Here is a 16,649-nt window from a genome sequence, read left to right as displayed (position 1 = left end):
CCTGGAGATATAGCAGGCGGTGGCTCTTACAGAAGCCTTGGCTGCCGCTCCTTGTGTCTGGGCTGAGGGCTGCAGTGGTGCTGGCCTCCTTCTCTTGCCACCCCACCTAGCCTACCCCAGTATCCCCCCTCCCTCCTTTTCTTTGGGGCAGCTAGTGCCACTGAATATGCACCCTCCTCCTGCTGCTGCTGGTGCCGCTGCCGCTCCCGCCCCTTCTCCAGCACGCATGTGCGTGTGAACACACACGCACATGTTGCCTGGGTTTTCCCTCCCTGCTCTCACAGCTCAGCACTCTGGAATCTCAGGGAGGGACCAAAGGAACCCCTCCCAAGGTCTACATTCAGTGGTGGAATTCAGGCCAGCAAATGGTTCTGCAGAACTGATAGTATGTTAGGTACCGGTTCGGTAGATCCAGTGTGAACCGGCTGAATCCCATCACTGATTTAGTCTTCTACCAATTCAGACAACCCTTTGAATATGGCTTAAGCATAATCCAGTGGAGGCTTATAGTTCTGATGTCACTGAAGCAATAAATCCACTCTGAGCTTTAGCCTGAACTTTCCAGATACTTTCCAAGGTGCAGAATCCTATCCCCCCCCAAAAGGATCCTCTTTTAAAGCATAGAGCTGTGGTTCCCAACCTTTTCTGAGTCACAACCCCCTTTTATAATAGTCAAGTAACCTGCGACTCCCTCCATGTTTGCATAAAAAGACATTTTTGGTGGACTAAAGCCATCCCTTGTCAGAAAATGGAGACGTCTTTCTCTCCCAAAGGGCCTGTTTCTCATACATAAAAATACACAATAACTTTAATGTTCCACTGTTACCATTCAATTTTTGGTTTTATTTCTCTGGCAGGGAATAACAGATAAAAAATAGTGCACCAATCAGTCTATGTATAAGCCAATTTTATTCAAACATACATATGACTGGGCGTCATTCCTAAAAATGGAACTAGCCCCCTCATTAATGGGTAAAAGTAATTTATACAAAGGACAATAAAGCACAGCATCCCCCTATTGGCCTCCTGAACTCTATGTGGTCCTGTTTGGGTCACCCCATTGGCCGTGGTAGATGTGAGGAAAAATATTCAAAATGCATCCCAGGGTTAGTGGCTGCCAAGTTTGTGAATGTATGAACCATTGTGTATTTTGAAACATGTTGCGCTGTGAATGTTATTCTGAGTTGGCCTTGGGAATGTTTCTGTGCGCACCAAGCGGGAAGAGACAGTTACTTTGAGATGAAATGAGGATACGAAAATGCGTTGAATATACAAAATGTGTATAAGGTACAGATCAAAAATGCATATAGAATATCATTATAGTAAGGAAATAGTGAAATCATATTTCAATTACAGGTACAAGGTATGATTACTTGTGTAAGTACATGTGAATCAAATAGCATGTGTTATCTTAAATTGTAAATCCAGTACTTCGTATATGTTATATCAGAACCCCCTATCTATCACCACTCTGAAAAGTCAAGGGAGAAATTATTTAACAGCAGTTATAACACATATAAGGCAACCTGTGACCTTGTGAAAACACTTTGTGAAAACATCTTGTGAAAACACTTTGTGATTCCTTTGGGGGTCATGACCCCAGGTTGGGAAGCACTGGCTTAGAGTAAAAGCCAGGGTGGATTCATATCTGTAAGAAAGAAATAGCAGCATCCGCCAGATTAAAACTTACTTGTTGCAGCACATTTTAGGATGTACTGGTTGATCTGTTGTTGGAATTAAATACCAGTAATATCCTTTGTTTTCTGCCCATAGGATGCAAAGAAAGAGGCCTTTGGGAATGTCCGTCCAGCACACTGTGTATCAAACATACAATGCTATGTGATGGGTTTTCAGACTGCCCTGACGATTCAGACGAATCCAATTGCTGTAAGTGTTTTACACCTGAATTAAATTTTTGTTTGCTTTCTTGATGTGATGTACGCCAGGGGTCCCCAACCTTTTTCAATCTGTGGACTGGCTGGGGAAGGTGAGGGACCCCCTGCGCTTGTGTGCATGTGTGAACAACAGCGTGGTGCTCACACGGGCGAGCGTGCATGTGCAAATCAGCTGTGTGGGGGTGAGTGTGGGGGGGGAGGTCTCTGTGGCCCGGTCTGGCTTAGGCCATGGACCGCAGCACTGGGCTGCAGACCGGGGGTTGGGGACCTCTGATGTAGACTATTGTTGCTTGTTGTTGCACTCTGCTTCTTAAGCCTCTGAATTTGACCTACTGGATAGCAAACAGGAAGGGCTATTGCTTTCAAGTCCTTAGCATGGAGTTCCTTGAGGTTGGTCTCTGATGAAATAGATGCAAGTCTATAACAAGCTGCATTAGATTATATGGATTTCTGATTTGCAAATTGCAGGAGATACAGCCCAACTGATTAGTCTACTAAGACCATTTTGGTACACAAAACTAAGGACATGAACACATGTTATTAAAAGAGTTAAACATGTTATTAAAATGTAAGTGTGCAAGTGTTTAGCAGTAGGAGGCAGCTGTTTGTAAATCGAGTATATATTCCAGTTAATTTGTTTTTTAATCCAATTTCTGATCCAATAAATGGACCAGTTGTTAAACACAAGCTTAAGACAATAGTCTGATAATGTTGGGCTATTTTGCTTCAAGAACAGTTTGCTAAAATGAGATGGAAGAGTCCTGTTCCATTCTTTGGATGTTTATTTTGCAGTCATCCGCAATGCTGTTTCAAAGCTACTCTTTAAACTGTGTTTTTCTTTTGAATTTTAATTTTATTTTGGTTTTGCTTTCTGCCTCCAGTCTCTTTGTTTTTATATATCACTTCAAATAGCTGTGGTTCTTGCATTTGTAATGGCGTTTTTGTGGATTATCTGATGAATTTCATGTTAGGATTTAAAGAAGTCCGGGTCAGTTTATCCTGCGTAGATGCTTCAGGGAAAATTCACATTTGGAAAGAAGGTTATGGACCAATTTATATCCTTTTCTTTCATAATAAATTGGTTTGCATTATTTATTTTTGAAAGATTGAGATTCCACAATGTTGGAAGCATTGCCATGAAGATGTAAATAAGATAATATATAATTATTTGTTCTCTTTCCATAACAAATCCAACAGAAGAATCATCCACCCTCAAGCATTAATTTTAACCATCATTGCAGTCAAAGAACTGTATTGCCTGAATAGTACTTGAACCATATAGCTCAAGAAATCCACTCCTAATGGGACAAAGCCATACAGAAGCTTCATAATGGGAAAATGTGCATCTCAAATATTGTGACATTTCATGTTTATTACTGAATTCCTTTCTATTTCTGCAGTCCAGGATTCACAAATGATTTCAACCACTTCCATGAATCATTGTCAGATAATTGTATGGTCGCAGTCTATTGTCAATGCTATTTACTTATAAATAACAAAACATGGATATGTTATTGTATCTCATGCTTTGAAAGCCCCCCAATCCAGTTCAGTTTACCAAATACAATTAATATATGATAGCTCGTTAAATTTGGGTTTTTTCCCTGCCTTTTATAGCTGGAAAATCAATATGGCTGTCAAATACTTGGAAGGCTGTGAAATACAACTGGTGGACTAAATTCAGTTTGCTCCATCAAACGTTTACACAGATATCACAGAACTATGTTAAAAAGCTCCATGGTTTCAATGAGGCTATACGTCTACTAGATTCCGTATGAACCCAATTCACCAATATAGAAAACAGTGCAAACTGGCTACGATTAATATGGAAGCCAGGCAGTTTGACTTGGGTGTTAATCATGTTACTTTCAAGGGAACAGAATAGGTCTGACCAATGTAATTCCTCTTGCTGTAACAGCCTGTCTCCTGAACCTGCTAGGCTCCAAATCATGCCAAAAAGAATGCATGTCCTAGCCCTGGGTTTAAAAAGTGTGAGATGACTCTTGAAGGAGAAGGATGGATCATTTTAAGTAGAAACACAGAGATGTGATTTTTTTTTTGTTTTCCAAACCATGATTATCAGCAATCCATATATCATACCTAAATACCATTGTGGACAGGCCCTAAATCAATTTGATTTGGTTCAGGAGTTAGCCAAATTTAAAACATGTTCCTAGCATTCAGAGGTTGTTCTTTCTTATTATTGGTTTATTGCATCACATATTCCCTTTGATCAGGTGAATAAGGAAGCAATTTTGGTAATTGTAAGAATTGATAATTACATGAGAATACTCCAAAGAATGAAGCTCAGCTGTTACAATCTGTTACAATCTGTTATCACTTTCTGGTCAGTAATGTAGTATCATGCCCATATATTCTCTTGGAGACCTGGGCATGATACTACATTACTAAAACCATGGTATCAGCAATCCATATAGTATATATATTCTTTTGACAAATGCATTGTATCTTCATTCTTAGAGACAGTTTCCTCTCAATTTATTTTTTCCCGTGGCAGCCCTTTGCAAAAAGGATGAGATTTCATGTGCCAACCATGACTGTGTACCTCGTAAATGGTGGTGTGATGGGCAGATTGACTGTGCTGACAAATCAGATGAATGGAACTGTGGTAAGTGTTACTTAGCTAAGTTTCTAAAATGTGAGTTGGGGGGGAGGCGGGAAACCATGCTTGAGGTAATTGGTTGGTTCTGGAAATTCAAAAGGAAAAAAAGAAAGGAAAAGGTACATTATTCCTATAAACTAGATGTCTACTGATGAAAAGATAAAGCTGAAGAAGAGGAATTGGGGGATCATTACATTAGTCCACTGTGATTAATGAATTATTATTTAGACTGACACAAGAAGTGAACAGGAGAATATAGATGTGTTCCATGCTTAACATGTGAGTCTAGAAGAAGATTTTAAAAATATATTATTCTACTGAAACAAATTCTCAGAGAGGGCTGTTACAGTAAAAATATCAGCAGCAGGAGCAACAAAAACCATAATCCATGAATACCAAGAGGATAAATTTTGTGCAAGCCATAGTAATATCAAAATGGATGGTGCCATGCTTCATATTTCCTTTCTCCATAACCAAGTAACGACATTTATTGCATACTGAACATTGTTGAAGCCAACATAATGGAGGGATGGGAAGCTTGTTGGACTTCAACTCCCATGATCCCTCACCATTGGAGCTGGCAAAGGCTGGTGAGAGTTGTGAGCTGATAATACTTGGCCTGCAGTCCTCAGCCCAGGCACAAGACCTTTGCTATATTGAGATGTAGTCCATTTGGTGGTTTACTAAAAAGAAATAAAGTACCTGTACAGTATTACGTTGCAGTGGAAATTGTAAATGCCGCCTTTCACAATAAATGGCTGATGTTGAATGGAAGAATTATTTTCTCCTAGCATACATAAAGTATCACAATGTAAGCTTGGCATCTTTGGAGTCAAGGCGCAAAGTGGCCTGACAGGGTGAAAATCAACTCTGCTTCAAGCCTAGTTCTTTACATATTCCATCGGCATGAGGATATAGTTTATTGTAGAAACAGAAGGTGCAATTACTTAACAGAGCAATGTGTCCCTGTGATGCTTAAATATAATGGACACAAATCTGACATTTTATTAAACCAGAATGTTGTAATGGCTGGAATTATATAGAATATGTCATATTCCAGAATATTTCACTGATTTTAATCAACTACTAGGAATTAAGAGAGCACCATTATTAAGTGCTCTCAGTACTGTATTCATGTTAGGGCGTGGAGACATCTTCTGAATTCTTCTTCTTTGATTTTATAACGATATGTGAAGGGTCCCAGCTAGGGTAACTGAGCAGATCCTAGGGCATGCAGTATGTTTAATGGATGCCCCAGCAAGCACAGCCTAGACAGGAGCTCAAAATACTTTACTTAATGGACTCCTTTTAAGACATTATTCACCCAGGGCAGATATCTGGGAGACGGGCAGATCTACCTTTAATCTTTCTGTTCTCATGTACAGCCATCTAAATTAATCTCAAAGTGAAGAAATTCATCCTGGAATAGTTCAGCCATCTGTACAGATGGGTTCAGTGTACGATGTATCAAGGTAGATCTGTGATAGTAGCCATGCTAATGGGAGTATTCCAGGAGTTGTAGTTTTAAAAGTAACTTTTCCAAAATGTGCTGTATGCTTTTCAGCACTCAAACATTGGTTTGCAGATCTTCAACTGATGAGAACACATAGGCCCATTTCTTAGCTCACCCTCTGTCTCTTGTCATCATTTTAAAGTTGTTGTTTTTTTGTCTTCACAGTATCCCTACCTAAAAACAGGAGCTCCTTGATGTTCCTGACTGTTCACAGGTCAGCTACTAATTACCATGTATGTGCTGATGGATGGGAAGAAACGTTAAGCCATTTGGCGTGCAAACAAATGGGTTTAGGGTAAGGTCAGTAGTTTGTTGCATTGACAATTTTTTTTGAATTGTGGCTATGACTGTGGGTGAAACTATTTGGCTTGGTGGCATTTTCTGCATCTATAAATGCCTGTTTTCCGTTGCTAGTCCCAACTAACGATTTGGCCCACAGAATTGGTTTCTGAGTGGTAAAACAACACAACAGATGTACTGAATCAATGACATGGCTTTGGTTCGAACTAGCAATAGAACCGGGACCAGTTATCTCCTCAACTGCCTCCTCTATCACTCTAGCCTATTATACCAGAAAACCTGTGATATTTAGTACTGTGTCTGGATCTTTTGTTCACCTAATAAACAGAGGTATTATTCAATAGAGTATTGATAGTGCAATCATGTGGTAAAAAGTAACCATTTTAATGTCTTTTAAAAAGGGGTGTATGAAATACCTTTTTCAAGCTGTACAGCAAGCCCTTCCTACCTCCCCCCCCCCGGTTCCTGGCACCCAATGTGATAATAAAATGTTCCTCATGTCCTCTCAGGATACGGGGGTGATTTTGGTGCATCATTGCCTCCTGGATTCTTTTAGGCTGATGGAGTTAAAATATGCTACTCTTGCATATTCCTGAAATATATGTAGCATGATTATTGCTCTTGAGAATTTAGGAGCTGTCAGGGATCACACTTCAATGTGGATTAGTATCTTTCAGTTTGTTTGCTGCCCAAAATTGTGGCCTTGCCACTACTTGGGCTGGCTGGCTGGGACAGATGGATGGATGAACAGACAGACTTGTGCAATGGAAGGACAGTGGCAGCCTGAAACGTCTTTACTCCATGTATCTTATCTAGCAGTGAATACGGTTTGAAGTTTAGATCCTCTGAAAAGCTGAGAAAGATACCAAGAAAGACATAGGCTATTTTCCTTCCACTTTGCAATCTAATAATGGGGAGAGTATTTGTGTTACTAATTTTCAACCATTAAAGTATTGTGTCAAAATGGCTAACACATTATAAGTAGTTCTACAGTGTGATGTTCTAATGGTTTCATAGGTCTCATTTTATTTTATTCTAGTGCATCTTCATGAAATTAAAAGTGAGACTGCAAACTCGAATCAGTAGATCAATAAATAAAGCTGCAGTTAATTGGGGGGGAACCTGTTTTAACTAATGGAGATGCAAGTTAAAAGCACACTTTTTGAAATAGTTGTGGTATGTTGGTGTAATAGAAACTAGAAAAGAAAACTTTCATCCTAACTATGAATAGTAACAATTGACTTCTGGCTTGACGTCGTGACGAGACAGCAGCAGGAGGACAGAGCTCTGTCCCCCAGGCTGAATTCTGACCTTGTTTGGGACACCTTAGGGTGTCTGAACCACCCTGGAGGGGTGGTGAACGGGGGGGAAGCCTGTTGATCATGGGGGGGGTGGCGGCCACCCCTGTTCGATCCAGGAAACTCCCTAATCAGCCAACGGGCAGAAACAAACAGCTTAAGGGCTCGCTTGCAAGTCGTCGGCAGCCGGCTAAGAGAAGCAACGATCAGCATCTGGCATCGCTGTTTACCATCGGGTGAGATTTTTATAACTAATTGCTTATGTACCCCTGGAGGAAACAATTCCTATATATGGAAAAAAAGAATTGCTATCTATCTCAGAAACTATAAAGCAGCAAAAAAATCTGGTGAGAGGGATAGCTGATGGAAAGGAAATAACTTTTTAAAATATACTTCAAGAATATTACAGTTTGGCGTTGTGAAGCTTGAGAAACTTTCCTGTGATAAATCTGGAGTCTGTTTTGACTACCTGAAGTCTTTTGGCATGGAGCCTAGGAGGGGTGACCTTGAGCACTCTGCTGTTATTTCCTTTTGACTTTCTTTGTGCCTGGCTGGAAAATTAACCCTAAAGTGGACCTTTAAGGCCATCAGGCCGCGGATACAAATATTGCACCCTACCCTGGTATTTTGAGGGTTCAAATTTGGTTCAGACCTATTTAGCCAAAGCGGACTTTTTGAAATGACTCTGGAAACTTTGAATATCTGTTTATAAGCATTTGGGCAGCTGAAACAGAATGGCACAACAAGGACAATTTTGGAATGAAATAAAACCTACCCTTCAAACAATACTAGAAACAGTGAGATCTCATTATCATCAAGAGGCAAAACTATCCAATCAACATCAGAAGAACTATAGTCCGCAAACAACAGGGAACAACAAAGAAGGAAATGAGAGTATCTCAGATGATGTATGCCAATCAAAGCAGGAGGTGGAGGAAGTTAATCTAAGAGAAACGTCAGTCTTGGACCAGAGGAGAGTACTAAGGGAAGACAAAGGGGAAAAAACAGCAAAATTAACCAAAAAAAAGCCTGGAAGACCTATTGAAGATATACCAAGTACATAAAGAGTTAGTGGACATAAATCAGATGTACAAAATGGTTTCAGAGGACATGAAAGATGGCAGAATGCTTAGAGACACAGAAATATTAAATGAGAAAAGAGAAATTAAAGAGGGAATTACCTAGAAAGATGAAAAAGGGGAAAACAAGGAAGGGCCCCTTAATATTGAAAACATGTATATATTTAACATCTGGAACTGTAAAATGGTATATCCTGTATATTAAAAAGGAGAATTAAATTGAAATAAGGGAGCCCTAATCAGGGTAAAGATGTAATATGGTGGTTTTTTAGTTTAGGTAAACTAAACTAGATATAAAGCTGGGTCATGGATCTGGAACCACTTTCAATAAGAATGTTATTAGAAGACCTTGAGAATATTATATAATATGAGAGTAATATTATGATAGTAGTCATATTATATACTAACATTTGTATATGAATGGTTTGAATGTTTGAAAGATGTTTGGAATTTGGGGGGATAACCGGGAAGACACTGAGATGTAAAAAACAAATAATTGTAAGCAAAGCATGTAACACAATGTTTGACAAACACAAAACAATGTAGATAGATTGAAAAACTAATAAAATGTTTATTAAAAAAAGAATAGTAACAATTGGTATTAAATTGGACTCAACATTTTCTTCTGTATTACTGAAAAGTGCCATATTGAAGTGTAAGCCAAATTACTCAAATTGAGTTATTTCGGGGTGAATCCATAAGCTAGGATTTTATGGGAATTTTGTTAGAAGCAGGAATCGAAATGCCGTCCAAGTTCCTCTTTTGGGTTATTAGGTTTGGTTTGGCCTGACTGTGTTTGATGAAGAGACCAAGTGATTCATGTTCAACATAAATAAAGGCTTCTTCTAATATTAGGCGCATCCATCTGTTTGATGTTATGGTATGCTCCTTGAAGCAGCTGGGAGGACATGAAAGATCTGTTTTGCTTTGTGTGTAAAACTTGGGCTATTCTCTCTGTAAACTGAATTCCTGAGTTCTTATGTTGTTGTTCCTGTTTTAACCATAGTTTGTTATGGCATAAAGCATGTTGTTGCATATTTCCTTGTAGAAAACTCTTTTATGCTAGACAACATTCTTTTGTGGAAAATTCAATGTGTAGATTACATGTACTCATGTTCAAATTGGGAAAGGCGACTATGTGCGTGCAGAGTAAAGACATTTACTCTGTCAGGTTATGAAAGACTGAAGTTTACATAATATGTATGCTACCTCTGAGTGAACATGTTTTTCCCTATGGTGCTCAAATATTAGATTATGAGTCTAAGGGCCTGATCACATCAGCCAAATATTCCCTAGTTATACTTCAGTTAAAAGAGACGTGGTGGCGCTGCGGTCTAAACTGCAGAAGTCTTTGTGTGCTGCAGGGTCAGAAGACCAGCAGTCGTAAGATTGAATCCACGCGACGGAGTGAGCTCCCGTCGCTTTGTCCCAGCTCCTCGCCAACCTAGCAGTTCGGAAGCATGTAAGTGCGAGTAGATAAATAGGTACCACCTTGGTGGGAAGGTAAACAGCATTCTGTGTATAGCTGCGCAGACCACGTGACAACGGAAACTGTCTTCGGACAAACGCTGGCTCTACAGCTTGGAAACGGGGATGAGCACCGCCCCCTAGAGTCAAACACGACTGACTAAAATGTCAAGGGGAACCTTTACCTTTACTTTATAGTTCAGTTAGATTGTTGCATAAATTTCCGATCACACGATGCATGGCCATTATCGAATGATTTTCCCAGTCAGCGGTGTAACTGTGGAATATTTCTTCCTTGCTGAGAGGGTTATATTATTTTGTTCCAATAATGTATTGGGTCATTCTTTACCAGTATTGCATGTGTGAACATCAATTCAACCAGGGGAAGTAGAGAAGGAAAAGTGGCCAGGATCAAGGCACTTTCTCAAAGAAGCATGCCCACCCCGCAGGGCTCGGTGCCCTGGCAGGTATGCCTGGTCTTTGCCAGTGGAGTGGGGAAGGGAGGGAGAGAGGCATGGGCTGATGGAAGCAACATGGAGGAGTCTCAGAGTGATCCCATATGGGGAAACCATGGAGCAGGAATGGGCACTGGGGAAGGACTAACACGGGAGGATGAGTGCTGTGAGCACCTCACCCTGCAAGGTAAGTCTGCTAATGCCACAGCTCCCCTCAAAGCCAATCCACACAATCCAGACTACTGCTTAAGTGGTTGTATTTGCATAGCCATATCTTAAATTATTGATGTTTCTTTCACCAATTTTCACTTTTCCTCCACCTGATTTTAATCCAATTTTTCTTACAGAATGTTCTGCATATAAATTGCACAGATAAGAAGGTAAAATGCACCTTTGTCTGATGCTTTTGCCTATGGGAAGCCAGTCTGTTTCTCAATATTCTGCCCTAGCAGTAATTTCTTGTCCTCAGTATAGGTTATGCCTCAGGCTGATGAAGTGTTGAGGCAAACACGTTTGTGTTACACCCATAGCTTTTCATAAGCCATAGTCAAAGGCTTTATGTAATGTACAAAGCAAAAACTGATTTATTTTTGAAATTATTTGGTTCATTGCAATAGCCAACATATATTTGAGGAGATCCTCCTCATTCCAACTTTGAAATATAACCATATACATTAGAATCTAGCAATTACATAAATATGTAGCCAATGTATTTTTGCATGCCAGGTCCCTCGATGAACTATGGGAAAACAGCCATTGTCTGAAATACATAAATGCATGTACCTTCCCTACCTTTAGCAAACGTGCCATCAAAGAATAAAACAAAACTCATGCTTCTTCCTGAAGGAATTTCAAAGGACTTATTAGCAACTGTAAGAAGCCAGTCTGACAATCATATTACTCTACCATTGTTATTTTATGACAGAGTTTCTCACATCCCTTATAGCAATGGGTCCCAACATTTTGACAGCAGGGACCAGTTTAGTTGAAGACCATTCTCCCAAGGACTGGGGTGTGTGGCAGGTGTCTGTACGTGCAGGGGCGTGTAGGCATGTGGGGGTGGGATTTGTGCGTGCATGCATGTGGGAGGCGGGGTGCGTGCGTGCATGCAGGAGGTGGGCAGGCAGGTCAGGAGGATGTGTGTGCGTTCATGAGGGTGGGTGGGAGGGCGCACGTGCATGCATGCATGCATACATATGTGTGCATTCCTTCAGCACTCAAAAATCTGTCTCGGCTGCCTGGTCGTTCCAAGGCCACGGACTGGGACCGGTCTGTGGCCTGGGGGTTGGGGACCTCTGCCTTATAGCACAAGCATCAATGAAATACCTGCATATCAAAACTACTGTCAACACAATGATAAACACTCATTGATTTTTTTTACCAACCAAACACAATCTCTGTATTTTGATATTTATATTTTGATGCCACGTAGAAATATTTGCCATGTTATATCTCTTTCTCTTATGTCTGACAAAGTGGACTTGCCTATTGAAAAATAACAGCTTTCAATTTCTTCTTCTCTAGAATCTGTAATTGGAGGTGAAGAGATTACAGGCAACAAGTAGCAGAACTGAAAAATCTAAGCTAGTCCTTTTCCAAGTGTGAGAGTTCAGCACAATCTTGTGTCAGTTAGTCTAGTCCAATAAATTAGTGGCCACAAGAGGGAAGAAACAAAACATGGTGGTTCGACATTTCAGATCATTACAAGTCTCATGAGTCTTCCTTTACATGCAGAATTGGTAGCAGGCAAAAATTGAACTCCCATGTTGTCTTCCACAAAGGCTTAGCTGTCAACACACACAGACACAGAGATTATAATAGCTAACCTCTTCCTGTTTTCCAGCTGTTTCTAATTAGCAGTTAGGGAGCCTTGAAATGCTTCTGCTCTAATGGCTTCAACTTATGCTTTTTCCTTAGAAATAGGGGCCTTGCATCTACTACGCTTTCTTCATCCTTCATCCTTATAGGCTTCCCTATAAGCCGTCCTCTTTCCCAAAACTTTTGGAAGTATGCTGACAGCTGGAGCAATCTCTTTCTTCTCTGGCTACATGAGAACTCCCCCCTGAAAATGATTCAGTGAGATGAGGTGTGGCATGAAGGCAGACTTGAATGATAATTATGTTTATAGGTGTTCCATTAAATCTGGTTGATATTTATCTGTTAAACTTTAGATGTAATCCCCTGATTGTAGTAAATCACTTGCCATTATAAAAACTACTCTGTTTCTTCAAAGATGGCCATTTTCAGAGTGCTTTGTAACAGATCGTAATTATCTGATAGAAGCTATTCTATTCCACATGACTTTACTTTGGTCACACCAAGTACTGTAGTGTGATGTTTATGTATCCCATTTCTTGTTTTATAACTCCAAGCTTATCTTGATTCACACTTCTAACAATGCATGTGTCATGCAGTTCTGGATCTTCCTTTTGCATCTATGCACACCAGCCTTTAGGATTTAGAACAGTTACTTTGTAAAGAACAACACTATCTATACTTTAGCTCTTCTCTGGTATCTAATTGAATGGCTTCTGACCTGGAGGTCTCACCTTCCAGCACTATTGCTTGTTTTATTTTGGGTTGTATGTATTTGGGGGGGGGGGTGTATGGCAAATTCAGAAGCCATTTAACATCGTCTCATTATAACATTTAACATTCTGTGCAATACTGACAAATTAGCTTGAGTGTCACTGTTGCTATCTATGAAATATTCTTCACCACAACCATCTTTCACTACTGCTGTTGCCTAGTAGTTGCCCCATCTCAATCTCACTACCTCCTCAACAGTGGAATTAACCGTTTTCTTCTCCTTATGTGATAGTTAATTCCTGAATGGGAAGATCTGATGATTCAATGTATTTTAGATTTCACAAGGAATACCTTGTGACAGTGTGTAGTTGCAAGGAAAAATCAACTTATTAGATGCTTTGAAGATTTCAATGATATTGGTTGAGATAGGACTACTTGAGATGCGTATCAGATAGCATTGTTATCTCTGCTAATCAAATGTCCTGACACTTTGATCCTAGGATTTATAATTCTACCACAACAAGGGGAAAACCAGACACAGACGCATCAGGACTGCTGTGATCATCTGTGATCACCAGGTTTCGGGAAAAGAAATAGAAAAGGCATGGTGAGGACTGTGAACTCATTTTGAGCTGGGCCAAAACTTTGAAAGTTGGATTCAGCCTGTTATGAGTTGGGATGGAGGACAACATTTTCAGTTTTTTGCTCCCACTCCTGAACGTCAACATTATCTGTATGATGACCAGGAGAACTGTACCATGCAAGCAGAATGCAAGGGACAGTTAACTATCTACGTGTGGTAAATATTATATGGCTAATGAACAAATGATTCTAATAATTCTAACATTCCAAAGAAACATATGATAAATAAGTCATGAAGCCAATAATGTCCAACAGGAGGAACTGAATCTAGTTCATTTTACCAGGTCCACTGAGATTATTTCCATCTGGTCACCCTGAGAAATGAGTCTTACCAAAGACTACTTTTCTTCCTACATTTGCAGTTTGCATGGTCAAAGGCCAGTACTTATGCTAAATCGCTCAAAACAGAATCTAACAAAGACAGAGAAACAGACTTTGAAAGGATGTAGAACATCAAGTTGTCTCTTGACAAACATTGAGGCATTTAAGACTTTATTCATTATTCTCTATTTCCTTTCCTCCTGTTTTGCCGAAATATATTTCTCACAGGAGCTTGGAAAAAATACTAACTGTTGATGTGGATTAAGCCTTTAACTGTGAATTTTGAAAAATAAAGCTTATGGGAGAAACTGCTATCTATTCATCTAAAATACTTTTCCTTATGTTTCCTCAAGGAATGATTTAAGTATATAAAACAACAGCCTACTCTGCAGTTCATAATAACTACTTTTAGAAATAGCATGTTTGTATACCTTAGTGCTAGTTCACACATTCTTTCTTGATACTTATCACTTGATATTGAACAGCACTAAAGATCAGACAACACCAATGCAATTCTAATAGCTTCACAATAGCCCTATCCACCATGATTTACTACTTTACTGTTGATACCAAGGGAACAGTAAGGTTACTGGATCTTCCCACATGCCAGAAAGGATTAGCCCATCATTCAGACACAGTCAGAATCAAACTGACAGCATGAAGAGTAAATCACCATTTATTAGCAATACTGTTCACATCTAGAAAGCACACTACAAAGTGTTCTTATATGTATAAATGGGACAAATTTATAAATCTATCAATGCGCCCTATGTTCCCACAACACCTGAAAAAGCTATGCATTTTCTACTACATCTGAAACAAAATGGTCTCTCAGTCATCGTTATGAGTATATCTTATGGCTCTAGTGTAACACCAGCCCCAATGGCATTCATCTGGTACTTTTCTCAAATTCTACTATCAAGAGATCTTTAAAGGATCTTGCTAAGACATACACAGATACTGAAGTTCCACTTTTACCTTGGTCCGTATCATTGTTTCTCTCACAATTAATGAAGCCCTCTTTTGAGCTTACGGTAATGAGATCCATGTAAGACTATTTTTGTGGTGGCTGCTAATCAGCCAAGAAAGTCAGTGAAATCTGTGTCATATGACATGGTGTCCCTTTTCTGCAGTTCTGTAAGGACAAATCAGCCTATGAAGTGGCCAGACACCCGCTACCAGAGACAGTTTAAAGTAATTTACTGCTTTTTGTAGAGGAATATAGTTACAAGATGCACACTTGGCTGTTCACAAACATTGACATTCAAAAAACACTGTAGAATTTTTGTTTTGGATGTGTTGTGCTTCTTCTGTGCTAGAACGAAATCCCATCAATGGATGAGTAAGTAAACTAGTCATCTGTATGTGTGATTCACAAAGACTGTGAAGAAGAACATGTTGCTTACTTGTAACTGTAGTTCTTTGAGTCGTCATATGTGAACTCACTTATCCACTTTTACCAGTCTGCCATGCCTGCTTCACATTATTGAGGTGGCAGATGAAGGAGAACAGAGAAAAAACTGTTAGGGAATGCATGTGCATGTGTGATAAGAATGGGGGAGAATAAAGCTTTACTAAAGCTCTGGAATGTTTCAAGGCTGGTTGCTGCACAATGGCCAGAATCTGTATATCTGAATCAATGTGTTGATTCAAATAGTCCTACTCTAATTATGACTTACTTTGGCATGATAAATTGCTGTTAGAGTATGCCCATTTGAATCTATGGGACTTTGTGAACAGGAGATGCAACAAATAGAGAGTGTGCCGACCCCTCGACAGTCTAAAGGGGAAGGAGAAACGCGTGGAAAGGAGAATACAGATGAAGGGACAGAGGAAAAAGAAATAAAGACACAAGAAACAGAAAAAGGGATAAAGGAAATGGAAGGGATAGATAAGGAACAGGAGGCACCTGTGCACGAGATCAAAGAAGGGTTGAAAGAGGTAGGAACGAGAGAAAAGAGGGAGGAGTGACGAGGAAGGGTTCGACAGGAGGTGAACGTTTCTTGACAACGGAAGAAAACTGACGGTCAGGGGAAACTGAGAGAGTGACAGTATCTGAGGAAAATTGGGAGGAGAATGAACCCGATGATGTTAAAGTATTTAAAATACCGAAGGGAGATATAAGAAAAGAGTCTAGAAACGGAGAAGCAGCCAGGGCAAAAGAGGAAACCGACAAGAACGTAGAGATAAAACCAATAATAGAAGGACTTTCTCCTGAAGAATGGACGGTATTAGTCTTCCCAAGGGAACCGGTCCTGTGAGGTTTGTGAACCATCCCAAACCTCTTCAGCTGAACGAGAAACCAAGGGAAGGCGCCCCTGACACCCATGTTGCTGGACCATATGTGCAGTCCGCAGAGGCAATCTGAGGAACCGCAGCGACCAAGAAAAGTTTTCAAAAGTCTATCACTCTTAGAAGAAGAAGCCTCAAATAAGTCATTACCTTTGTTATGGGATTGTTCTCTTGAAAAGTTATCGTTTGATGTTAATAGTGATTATATAAGAAAACAACAAGTTGATAGAGTTAA

The 16,649-nt window shown here is 39.8% G+C and overlaps 1 protein-coding gene across 3 annotated transcripts in view; it reads left to right on the top strand.

The window, feature by feature from the left end:
- Positions 1-16,649, top strand: part of CORIN (corin, serine peptidase) — a 177,847-nt gene that overhangs the window by 138,687 nt on the left and 22,511 nt on the right. For all 3 annotated transcript variants that reach the window (XR_013545826.1, XM_073001292.2, XM_073001291.2), the window contains exons 14-16: positions 1,774-1,887; positions 4,414-4,524; positions 6,197-6,326. Coding sequence is in view for 2 of the 3 variants with exons in the window: in XM_073001292.2 (XP_072857393.2) it covers positions 1,774-1,887; positions 4,414-4,524; positions 6,197-6,326 (355 nt within the window). In the remaining variant the exon portion in view is untranslated. The remainder of the gene's footprint in view (positions 1-1,773; positions 1,888-4,413; positions 4,525-6,196; positions 6,327-16,649) is intronic.

This window comes from Pogona vitticeps, chromosome 5 (assembly GCF_051106095.1).
Source record: "Pogona vitticeps strain Pit_001003342236 chromosome 5, PviZW2.1, whole genome shotgun sequence".
In the NCBI taxonomy this organism is placed as follows: Eukaryota; Metazoa; Chordata; class Lepidosauria; order Squamata; family Agamidae; genus Pogona; species Pogona vitticeps.
Note: the sequence above shows the minus strand (reverse complement) of the source record. Positions and strands in the feature narration are given on the sequence as shown.